Genomic DNA, 12,383 nt, shown 5'->3' with positions numbered 1-12,383 from the left:
GCGATCTCGGCTCACCGCAACCTCCGCCTCCTGGGTTCAGGCAATTCTCCTGCCTCAGCCTCCTGAGTAGCTGGGATTACAGGCACGTGCCACCATGCCCAGCTAATTTTTTGTATTTTTTTTTAGTAGAGACGGGGTTTCACCATGTTGACCAGGATGGTCTCGATCTCTTGACTTCGTGATCCACCCGCCTCGGCCTCCCAAAGTGCTTGGATTACAGGCTTGAGCCACCGCGCCCGGCCCTATTTTAGAGATTTTCTAGCAGAAATAAGCTTTGGAGTTACTCGCTGGTGTCTCTTGGTGGAAAGCACACTGAACTGGATTCTAGACCTAACTCCTCCATTCACTGAGAGATGCTGAACAGTCATCTTGTCACCCTGAGACTCAGTATCCTCTGCTGTAAAATGTAACATGATGACCACTCTCATGGGACTATTGTGATTGTCATAGGGAGATATGTAAGAGCACATCTCCGAACAAGTACAAGTGCTAATTAGTATTTATTTCTTTTCTTTTTTTTTTTTTTGAGACGGAGTTTCGCTCTTGTTGCCCAGGATAGAGTGGAATGGTGCGATCTTGGCTCACTGCAATCTCTGCCTCCCAGGTTCAAGTGATTCTCCTGCCTCAGCCTCCTGAGTAGCCAGGATTACAGGCGCCCACCACCAAGCCCGACTAATTTTGTATTTTTAGTAGAGACAGCATTTCTCCATGTTGGTCAGGCCGGTCTCGAATTCTCGGCCTCAAGTGATCTGCCTACCTCGGTCTCCCAAAGTACTGAGATTTCAGGCATGAGCCACCGAGCATGGCCTACTAATTATTATTCCTACTACCACGGCTGAATGGAGTAGGCTTCAGTTTTCTACAACATTCACTCATATGGAACCTTGCCCAGGGACAGGAAAAGACTTGCACACTAAGTGCACATACAGTTCAAAGAGCTCTTGGCTGGGCGTGGTGGCTCACGTCTATAATCCCAGCACTTTGAGAGGCCAAGGCGAGTGGATCACCTGAGGTCAGGAGTTCGAGACCAGCCTGGCCAACCTGGTGAGACCCTGTCTTTACTGAAAATACAAAATTAGCTGGGTGTGGTGGCTGATGAACATGATCCCAGCTACTTGGGAGCCTGAGGCAGGAGAATCTCTTGAACCTGGGAGGTGGTGATTGCAGTGAGCTGAGATTGTGCTATTGCACTCTAGCCTGGGAAACAAAAGCAAAACTCCATTTCTTTTTTTTCTTTTTTTTTTTAAAGACGGGATTTTCACCATGTTGGTCAGGCTGGTCTTGAACTCCCGACCTTAGGTGATCCACCCACCTTGGCCTCCAAAGTGCTTGGATTACAGGAATGAGCCACTACGCCCGGCCGAAAAACTCCATTTCGGAAAAAAAAAAAAGTCCAGGCGCAGTGCTTCGCACCCGTAATCCCAGGACTTTGGGAGAATGAGATGGGTGGATCATGAGGTCAGGAGATTGAGACCATCCTGGCCAACGTGGTATCTACTAAAATAAAAATTAGCCAGGCATAGTGGCACGCACCTGTACTCAGGAGGCTGAGTGAGGCAGGGGAATCGCTTGAACCCAGGAGGTGGAGGTTGAAGTGAGATTGTGCCACTGAAATCCATCCTGGTGACATAGCAAGACTAGGTCTCAAAAGAAAAAAAAGAGAGAATTCTCATCCAGAAACCCTAGATTTGCTCCTGGAGGTATTGTCCCCACACAGAGACCCAGAGAGGGTTAGGTGATTGCTCAAGGTTGCGCAACATGGCAAAAGTGGAGCAGGTCTTCTGGCCCCAGACCCAAGGTCCTCCTACTAGCTTGAGATGCCTTTACTTTGCCCTGTCCCAGAACCCCCAACCCCAGGGCCAAGCAGATCCTCACCTCATTCTCATAGACCAGCAGCTGGGCCTGGCAGAGGAGCAGATATCGGTCTTTCCAGAAGCCCAGGAGGCCTCCACTGCTCTTCTTGATCCAGCCAGCCTTGTCCACCATCTGTGCTCCCCGAGGCTTCTCGCCCGCTTCCTTCACACCCTGTAACACAGCACCAGGACATGCTATGAGGACTGCTACCATGGGGCCACACACATCACAGGTCACAGGTTCACAGGTCACACAAGGGATATGTCCCTATGCTATGTATCTAATGACATCATCCTATGTGAGCTTCCCCACAACCCCCAAGGCAGATATTCCTGACCCAGGATCAAAGCTAATAACAGCAGTAATAGCAGCAGCCACTTTACTCTGAGCCACTGTATAACATTTGATACACATAGTCTCATTTAACTCTTACAACTCACCTTCAAGATGGTAGCCTCATTATGTACATGTCATAGCAAACTAAAGCTCAGAATAGAGACATGACTCTGACAGAGTCACACGGCTAGAGGACAGAGCCAGAATTCAAAGCAGATCTCTTTGAGCCCACGTTTTTCCCACTGCACCATTCTGCCTCCATGTGTTCATTCAATCAGTCAACAAATGTACTGAGTACCTACATCACGGGAGAATAAAAGTAAGGCAGCCTGTCCTCACAGAGCTCACAGTCCAGGGAAATAGGACTTGAACAAATAAATACCCAGGCATAAACCCATTAACCCATCTGAAATCCTATGTAGGAAACACACAGGGGCAGCAAGAGGACAGTGGGAGACCCGGTTCAGGTTGGGGTGGCCCAGGAAGGCCACCCAGAACAAAGATTGGAAGAATAGGCAGGCTGAGTGGCAATTTGCCTTTCCACCCCTAGGCTTCCAGAGAACCCACTTGCAGCCCCTCCCACTTCCCACCCAAAGCAGGAGGCTCCTCTCCCCTCCTCCCCGCCCCAGGCAAGGACCTTAGGGTAGCCACCACATCTGCATCTGGTGAGGGTTCCAGAGATTCCGTCTTTAACAAAAGGCTAGCACAAGAGTTAAATTTGAGCCCTTCTCCTGGACTTGGGTAGGCTCCCTGGAGCCTTGGGGCCAGCCACTGACATCTTGTGCCCCACTGATTGCCTGCTTGGGTGGCTGGGTACCAGGTACATGCCTACCAGATGAGGTTGGGGTCAGATCCACCTCTGGGTCCCCAGCACCCAACCCTGTTCTGCTACACATAACGGGTGCTCAAGAGGTAACTGTGAAACGAAAATAAAAATACATCCCCTTTGCTAACCACTTTGCTTCACTGATTGGTACCCAGAGTAGTTAGTGTGAAGCGGGGTGGGGGGCGGGGAGGAGAGGGGATCAAGAATGTGTCAGAATCTAGAGGCTGCTAGAAGGAAATTAGCACAGACTAATTTTGACTGCGTTATAATTTACATAAAATTCAAAAAAGACGCCCCAATTAAAAGAGGTGTGCCTCTCCCCAGGGATATCCTGTGGCCACAGCTGCCTTTGGAAGAACAAGCCCAGACAGATGTAAACATGGTGCACTGTCAGGAGCTGGGCAGACGTGGCTTCCCTGGTCTCTGTCATGGCAGAAGAGCCCCAGCCTGGTTCTCACTGTGCAGTTCCTTTTTGAACTGCACATTCTGGTGCTGGGGAAACTGGGCTTAGAAGCTGCAGTTATGCAGACTGGGGCAAACCACTTAACCTCTCTGAGACTCAGTTTCTTCATCTGTGAAATGGAGCTATTAACAGCAGAAGTTGTAAGGACTCCAACTCCTTGAGGGTGGGATTTTTTTTTTTTTTCTTTTTTGAGACGGAGTTTCGCTCTTGTTACCCAGGCTGGAGTGCAATGGCGCAATCTCGGCTCACCGCAACCTCCGCCTCCTGGGTTCAGGCAATTCTCCTGCCTCAGCCTCCTGAGTAGCTGGGATTACAGGCACGCACCACCATGCCCAGCTAATTTTTTGTATTTTTAGTAGAGACGGGGTTTCACCATGTTGACCAGGATGGTCTCAATCTCTTGACCTCGTGATCCACCCGCCTCGGCCTCCCAAAGTGCTGGGATTACAGGCTTGAGCCACCGTGCCCGGCGAGGGTGGGATTTTTGTTTTGTTCACTCCTGTACCCTCAGTACCTAGACAGTGACTGGTACATAATAAGAGCTCAATAAACGTTTGTTGCTGCATAAAGACAAGGCATAAAGGGCAGTTCCCAGGATACCCTAAGCCTAGTAAATGGCAGCTGTCATTATTGTTACTATTGTCACTGCTATCCCCGCTGACTCTCAGGGACTCTCTCCCTGGGCCCAGTTCCCAAGTCAAAACAAGGCCTTTCTGGTCTATAGCTGCTGGCCTCAGACCTCCAGGAGCTCTAGGAATGTGGGGTCCCCCCTCGGGGTCTCTCCCTAACTTGTAGATGGTAAGAGAAATGGGGAAGTAGGGTGGTCCCAAATGGTCTTCCCAGGGCCGGGCATGGCGGCTCACGCCTTAATTCCAGCACTTTGGGAAGCTGAGGCGGGGAGATCATTTTAGGCCAGGAGTTCAAGACCAGCCTGGCCAACATGGTGAAACCCCGTGTCTACTAAAAATACAAAAAATGGCCAGGTGGTGGTGGCGCGTGCCTGGAATCCCAGCTACTTGGGAGGCTGACGCAGGAGGAATTCCTCGAGCCTGGGAGACAGAGGTTGTGGTAAGCCAAGATCGCACCACTGCACTCCAGTCTGGGCAACAGAATGAGATCCTATCTCAAAAAAAGAAAGTCTTCCCAGATATAGGAACAAGGAAGTAGGAGGCTGGCTGGTTAGGAGCCTCCCTGTCCAGGAGAAGAGGGATTCTTCAGCACCCTTTGACAAGAAGGGAAAGGCTTTCCCATTCCATCATGCACTCGACTCCCATTCCCCACATCACACCACTGACATCCTCAGGGGCCTAACCCCTCCATCGACCCCTGCAGGCTGTCACAGGCCCAGGACTAGAAGGGAAGATAGGGAAATGGGAAACCCACCCCCATATTTCACACTGACAACCCTCCTACCCCAACAGCTACAGCAAGGACAGAACCACTAGCCCCTCCCAGGCCTTCCACCTGATGGGCAGACTCTTGGTTTCTCTTAAACAAGGCAGTGAGGTCTGTGGAATGTGAAGCTGCTGCCTACCACCCACCTCTGAGCTCCAGGCTTTCCTCTTGTTTTCAGGGGGCCCAACCACCACCCCATGGGATTTCACCCCTTTCTTTTCTTTTTGTTTGAGACAGAGTCTCACTCTGTTGCCCAGGCTGGAGTCAATGGTGCAGTCTCAGCTTACTGCATACTCCGCCCCCCAGGTTCAAGCAATTCTCCTGCCTCAGCCTCCCGAGTAGCTGGTACTAAAGGCACCCGCCACGACACTCAGCCAAGTTTTGTATTTTTAGTAGAGATGGGGTTTCACCATATTGGCCAGGCTGGTCTCGAACTCCAGACCTCATGATCCACCCGCCCTGGCCTCCCAAAGTGCTGGGATTATAGGCATGAGCCCCCACACCCGGCCCCTCACACCCTTTTTAAACTCTTTCCACTAGTGACCTCTCCTGAAAACTTTCTACCCTCTGGAAGCTCCCTAGGGCCAGGGCTGGAACCTGTGCCTAGATCACTGTCACTTCTGGGCTGGTGTAGCCCAGAGAATAACATGACTGGATGAACTACAAAAGCAAGTCCAGGTCCTTGAATGATGGGTGGGACCAGGGCAGGACTAGGCGGGACAGAACTTTGGGATGGAGGAAGAGACAACCGAGGGGCTGCAGATGGTGTGAACCACAGCCCAGCCACAGAAACAGCCACCCAGGGGAGGCCTGGCTGGAGGCCAGAGTCCTACTTGCCTCCACCCAGCCCCCTTCTCTGCCCCTCAGACCCCCTCCCTCCAGGGGGCCTGGCTATGCCCCAGTAAGTTTTAATAAGGGGCCCCTCCTCTTGGCAGGGTTCACAGGGGAGGTTTTGTCCTGCTCAGCCCAGTTTCTCTGCCTCCTCTCCTCACTGAGCAGCTGACCACTGTTCTTCCTGTTTTGCCCTCTCCCCTCCCATCCCTTCTCGCCCAGGCCCTTTCCTGTCCACTGTGAGCAGCTCCCGAGGCACCCCTGGGCACCAGCCTGCCTCCTCTGGATCACTCATTTAAAAAAAAAAAAAAAGAAAAAAGCCAGGTTACCTCGACCCTGTACACAGAAGGGGACAGATGGAACCACAATACAGGTTACGAGAGACAGAGACCAGAAGAAACGTTGTTGGCACCTCACATCCCAGGAAGAATATGACAACTTCTGTTCTTTGACTAAACCCAGTGACATTCTGACCCAACTCTACTAAGAACCCACCATGTCAGAGTCCTGTGCTGGGGCATTCAGAGAGAGGAAGCACAGGCTCTGTCCCAGGGCAACTTCCAGTCTGAGAGGGGTAACAGAGACCCTGCATAACAAAAGTCCCCTGTCTGGTGTGGAGGGGGGAATCTCCTGCTTGCGAGGCTCCAGCCTATTGGCAGAAACATAGCACTTACTCAGATGCACCAGTCCTAGCTCTCTGATGAGGTAAGTGCTTGGGGTTAGTTTGGGAGACCCCTGAAGAAGGTAGGGTTTGGGTAGAGCTCTGAGGAGGGGCAGAGACATGTACCTTGGTCCAGAGAAGGCAAGGCACAAAAGGTTCTCAAAGACCGTGCACCCTCAACCTCTTTACTATAGAAAGAGAACATACAGCCCAGAAAGGACAAGAGATTACTCCGTGGGACAAAAAGTACTGGGACAGGACACTGCCCTACTTGTCTCTAGATGGGTGAGGGCAAGTGGACAGCCTAGAAGCCAGGGAAAGGCATGACTGCTGGCAGAGGACAGAGCCCCAGAGCAGAGACGGGAAAGCCTAGGTCCAGGATTTCCACCCTTACTCCAGTGGCAGCAATAATGCCTGCACTGATGTTCACGGTTTTCCCAGCTCTTGCATTTACATCACTGCAGTGCTCAATTACCCACCCTTCTCCTTTTACAAATGAGGAACCGAGGCACACAGGAGCACACAGGTGGGCAGATGCCCAGTGCCCAGACCAGCGGTTCCTCCCCAAGCCTTAGTCTGACAGGAGCTACCAGCCCATTGCACAGAGGAGGTCACAGAGGCTGAGGAACGTTGGCCCAGGGTGGCTGGGCACAAGGAGGAAGCTGAAAGCTAACAGGAGGGCTGAAAGTGAGTTGTGAAAGTGGGCTGATGAAGATGGCCTGGGATCACGGGGCAGAGCATGTGGCTGTGACCTAAGAGGTGTTTTAGAGAAACAAAGATGGGCACTGAGGCCTAGTGCAACAAAGGGAAGCTACTGTGAGAAGTGGGAGGAACGCAGAGTTAGGGATGTCAAAGGTGAGCGCAGAGTTAGGGATGTCAAAGGCGAGCAGGGATAGGGAGCCCCTACCATGAGGGTAAGGCTTGCAGGGGCTAGGGGATAAAGTGGGCAAGACCTTAGATGGCCCAGGTATTCAGAGAGCTTGGGGCATCTGGGAGTCAGAAAGTGGCAATGGGAGAGATTCAGGACCAAGGGGAGTACAGAGCTGAGCTGGGCCCAGGAGGTGTCCAGAGAACTTCCCTTAATCAGGGGCCAGCGCAGATCAGGAGATGGAGTAATCCTGACCCACATCCTCTGGGAGCAGGGGAGGGGCCCTGGCCAGAGAGCCCAGACTTTGCAGCAGGGGCCTGGGGCAGGCAGATGGCAGCCCCACCCGACAGCAAGAAAGAAAGGGCAGCAAATCACAGAGGCCTGACTTTGCCCTCTACCTTCACCCACTGAGAGAAGGGGCCACAATCGTACTGTCAGGCCAGGAGGAGGAGGACAGGCTCTATATTTTGTAGAAGAGGAAATGAAGGTTGAGAGGGGAAGTGACTTATCTACCATCCCACAGAAAGGCAGGGCCTGGCCTAGAGGGAGCCTGGACCGCCTAGCTGCTCCTAAATGGCCCAGGGAAGTGGGAGATGGGCGCTGAGGGGACACAGAAACCCAGTCCACTCAGGGCTTCCCAGGTAGCCAGGGTTCCTCCCAGGCAGAGGGAGTCATTTTTCCTCCCCATCCACAGAGGCAAAGACATTCTTCTTTCCTTGGGCTGGGAGGGGCTGAAGCTGGGACCCCCTCAGGGGATAAGAAACAAATTGACCTTTCTCTAGACCCTACAGGCCCCTCCTTCTAACGTAATCATTCCACAGACATATATTAAGTGCTTGCAGCATGCTGGACCCTCAGATAATGGGGGTGCTGGGAGAACTGAGTTTGCAAGTAAAGGGCAGGGGCAGGGGAAAGACCAAGAGTGTTCTGAGTGAGCAGAAGGAGGATCCAGGGACACAGCTGATCCAGTCCTCCGGTGGGGAAGGCAGGGACCAAGATCAGAACCTAGGTGGGCCTGACTCCCGATTCTTTCCTTACAGCAGCTCAGATGGATGTGGAGCGGGGAGAGTGGGGGTGAAAAGGAGATACAAAGACTTATACGAGGGAGAAGAAAGCAACTTCTTCAGTCCTCATGCCACCAAGGCATGGTCATATCCTTGAGACGGGAACCCCCCAACACACACACACACACACACACACACACACACACACGCAGTCAGGATCCGACCTGGCTAGTACGAGGAGTCAACGGTAACCGCGGTTCGAACCCAGTCACCCAGGCCACTTTCGGCAAGTCATCAAACTCGCTGGAGTCTCAGTCTCCTGGTCGATCCAATGGGAACAGTAACAACCACTACGCCCCACAACTGGTAAGAAAGTCAGAGAGAACGAAGGAGGACGCGGTCTGCGAAGTGCCCCATGCGGATCCGGCCCCCGGCCCCTGCCCCGTCTGCCCAGGCTCTTCCAGGGGTGAGACCGGCGGGAGTGGGGCGGACAGGAACGAGGGCCTGAGCCCAGGACCGCAATCCCCGTGAGGGGCTCGAGGACCCCAGCCCGACGCCCCGCCGAGCCCCGCCCTCACCTCCTCCTCCATGGCGCGTCCGCCGAGGTCCCGCCGCTCCGCCGCTCGCTCCCGGCGCCCCGCGGGCTCGGCCACCGCGTCCACGCCCGGCCGGGCGGCGACACTCGGCGTTCTGTCCCGCCAGCCGCCGGGGGCCCAAGAAACTTCAGGGGGGCGGGGCCGGGGGCGGGGAGAGGCTTCCGGGGGCCGGGGCGGGGCCGGGGAGGGGGCAGCGGGGCGGGGGCCCGGGCCGGGGCGGGAAATGGGTGGGGCGGGGTGGGGGGGGGGGGGGGCTGCGGACTGGACGGAGGAGCCGGGCAGAGCTGCCGCTGGAGGAAGAGGGCGGGACGGGGCGGAGAAGGTTTCCTGCACCCGAGGAGGGAGAGGGACTAGGAGGGGCTGCGCGGGGGAGGGGAGGGGGCTTCCGGCCCGGGGACTGAGACGAGGGTGGCGAGAGCGGCGCGCGGCGTGAGCTCTGGGGGCGCTGGCGGCGGAGCCTTTGAGGTCGCCTGACCCAGTGGGCTGGGGTTGCGAGACCGAGCCGAGCGGCCCTGGGCTGCCGAACATGTGGGCTCACAGAGGCTCCTCCTTTTTCCTCCCCGACGCCGGGCAGTGGGCGACGGCTTGGTCTTCTCCCTGGAACCTCAGGGCGGGGCCGGGCCTGGAGCTTGGGTCTCTGTCCGGAGGGTGGTGTCACGGGAATAACTGGAGCTGAGAGTCGCGACTCCAGGGTCCCTTTAGGAGGCGGCCTGTCCCTGGCTTTCAGTGGTCTTCAAGCGCAGTGTTTTCCTGCCCTCCTTGGGCATCGCTCAATTCTTCCCGTACCTGAGGGTCGACCATTCCCCCCCATCCCCACCCCGCGGTGATCTTGCAGTCCTGACAGCCTTACTGGAGAGTGAAGTGTGGGGACCAGCAGAGAGTAATGATTTTAGTTATACCGTGCGCCCTCATTTTACACTGGAGAAACTGAGGCCCAGAGAAAGTATCCGGCTGCATTTGCAGGCTGCAGCACCGCTTCCCCCCCACACCCACACTCCCCCTTAGCTCTCCTGGTCAACCCTGTCCCATGCCAAGGAAGGGAAAAAAAAGTAAGTGCATGTGAGATCAATGGTGACCTTCTTCGGCTCAGGCTGCCATAGCAGCGGCTGTGCCAGTGACCAAGCTCCCTTTCAGTGCCTTCTGTCAGTACTCAGGCTCCCAGGCCACTTCCAGCCCTGTATGGAAAAGAGCAGCCTGGGGCTTCCAGGCCAAGGGGGAAAGAGATGCAGGTACACTTTTCTCACAGGCCTGGGCCCGGGTTCCTTTATCTAAAGGGATGAAGAAAATTGAGGCTATTATCACACTGGTCAAGAAAAAGAAAGAAAAGAAAGAAGGAAGGAGAGAGAAAGGAAGAAGGGAAGGAAGAAAGGAGAGGGAAGAGATAAGGAGGGAGGAAGGGAAGGAAGGAAGGAGGGAGGAAAGGAAGGAAAGGAGGAAGGAGAGAGAAAAGGAAGAAGGAAATTTGAGGCTGAGGATCTGAGAAAGTCCGTGTATGTAGTCTTTCAGCCTCCACATGGTTTTATTCCCTCAATCCACAGAGCTGTGCAGCATTGTACTCCAATGCTTGAGGACTCAGAAGACCTTGTATCTGGAAATTCATGCTCTACAGGAGACCCTGGGGAATTCATGTTGTTATGCAGAAGCAGCATAGGGAGAGAGGAGTGGAGACAGCAGTGAGGTCAGGTCAGTTTTGACATCCAAACAGTTCTGTCATTTTGGGGAATGAGCCATTAAGAACGACTCTGATCTCAATTTCCCCATCCAGCTCATGCTGGCCCTCTGGTTTTGCCTCTATACCATGCACATTCATTCAACACAAATATTTTATCTTCTTTGATTGTCTGTCAGGCCCCATGATAGTGGCTGGGAGACAATGGCAGGACTCAGTATCCCTGTCCTCTATTGGGGAAAAAGGCATGTAAGCAGATGAGACTGCCAAGTGTTAAATGAGAGGGTAAATGCACAGCAGAGGGGCACCAGAACCAGGACAAAGGGGTAGGACAGGATTTCTAGGGAGAGGGGACAGTCTGTAGGCAATGGCATGGAGGCATGAACAGCACAGCATGTGTGTAGGGCGGCCAGTCTGGAAAAGCAGACAGCTTTGTGCAGAGAGGGCCTTGTAGGTTGTATGGAGGAGACATTTTAACCTCAGGGCAATGGGAAGTCATTGAAGGTTTTGGGGTGTGGGAGTGACAGAGTCTGTTTTGCATGTGTACCATTTAATCATTCCACAAAGTATATTGAGTGCCCCTTCAGTGGGGCCGCTTTCTAAGGCATCATCCTGAAATTATCTATTCACTCAAAGAATGTGAGGACTCCCTGTTATCTACTCACTATTCTAAACTCTCCCTGTATCTCCTTTAATCCTCACAAAAGTATCCATAAAATAGATACAGTTGTTATCCTCATTGAACAGATCAGGAACCTGAGGCTTGAAGAAGTTAGATGACCTGGTTAAAGCCAAATGACTGAACTCAAAGCCTGCAGGATTCCACGGTCCACGCTCCCTACTAAATGACTCCTTTGGGCAGCATCGTGTGACCACGCCACGCAAGATCCAGGTTCTGCCTTGGATCCAAAATCCAGGTTCTGCCGATGATCCAAACCAGCAGGAGGCTAGACAAGTCCTGATAAGGGCACTTAAAAAAATAATACGGGTCTTGTTCCGTCACTCGGGCTGGAGCGTAGTGGCGCAATCACGGCTCAGTGCAGTCTTGACCTGCCAGGCTCAAGTGATCCTCCCACCTTGGCCTCCCAGAGTGCTGGGATTACCAGCCTCAGACATGGTACTAAGCCTTTATAAGGACTTTGATGAAAGAGTACAGGGTGTGTGGTACGAGTGGCTCCCGGAGGAGGGGCTGAGTTGTATTCCAGCAGGATTAGTTGGATGGGGGCAGAGGGAAAGTTCAGGATAAGGGAACATTTCACAGAAGTGAGAACTTGTAGAATATCCTGACTTGCTGGGGAATTGTAGGCAGTTTTTATGTGGTCATATATGTGGCAGGCAGGATGGGGAAGACGAATTCAGTCAGATGCCACCAAGGAGGCAGCAGGAGCCAGAGCTTAAAAGCCTTAAATGCTGACCTGAGGGATTGAAATTCCTCCTCCAAGTAGTAGGGGGCTACTGAAGCTTGAAGCAGGGTATGACACAATCTCATTTTCATCTTACAAGCTCATTTTCATGACTGCAATTTGGGCAAGAAAGACAGGGTGGTCCATTGAGTAGGAGATTGTTCCAGAAATCCAGGTTGGAGGCAATGCAACTTGCTGGACCACGGAACCAGGGCAGCGGTTATGAAGAAGATGAGGATAGAGTCAAGAGCTAGAAAAGAGATAGAGAGATCAGGACTTGGAATGATTTCTTTATTCATTGATTCATCCATTCAAAAAATACCTGTTGTGGGCCGGGCGCGGTGGCTCAAGCCTGTAATCCCAGCACTTTGGGAAGCCGAGGTGGGTGGATCACGAGGTCAAGAGATCGAGACCATCCTGGTCAACACGGTGAAACCCCGTCTCTACTAAAAATACAAAAAATTAGCTGGGCATGGT

At 53.3% G+C, this 12,383-nt stretch overlaps 1 protein-coding gene across 1 annotated transcript in view; it reads right to left on the bottom strand.

The window, feature by feature from the left end:
* The window catches only part of PLEKHO2 (pleckstrin homology domain containing O2), a 27,763-nt gene extending 18,807 nt beyond the window's left edge, over nt 1-8,956 (bottom strand). Inside the window, exons 1-2 of the mRNA XM_017508126.1 lie at nt 8,817-8,956; nt 1,876-2,025 (exon numbers count right to left, since the gene is read on the bottom strand). Coding sequence (XP_017363615.1) covers nt 1,876-2,025; nt 8,817-8,828 — 162 coding nt within the window. The 5' untranslated portion in view covers nt 8,829-8,956. The remainder of the gene's footprint in view (nt 1-1,875; nt 2,026-8,816) is intronic.
* Nucleotides 8,957-12,383: the final 3,427 nt, after the last annotated feature.

The sequence above is a fragment of the Cebus imitator genome, unplaced genomic scaffold (genome assembly GCF_001604975.1).
Source record: "Cebus imitator isolate Cc_AM_T3 unplaced genomic scaffold, Cebus_imitator-1.0 Scaffold386, whole genome shotgun sequence".
Classification (NCBI taxonomy): Eukaryota; Metazoa; Chordata; class Mammalia; order Primates; family Cebidae; genus Cebus; species Cebus imitator.
This window is presented reverse-complemented; position numbering and strand designations above follow the sequence as displayed.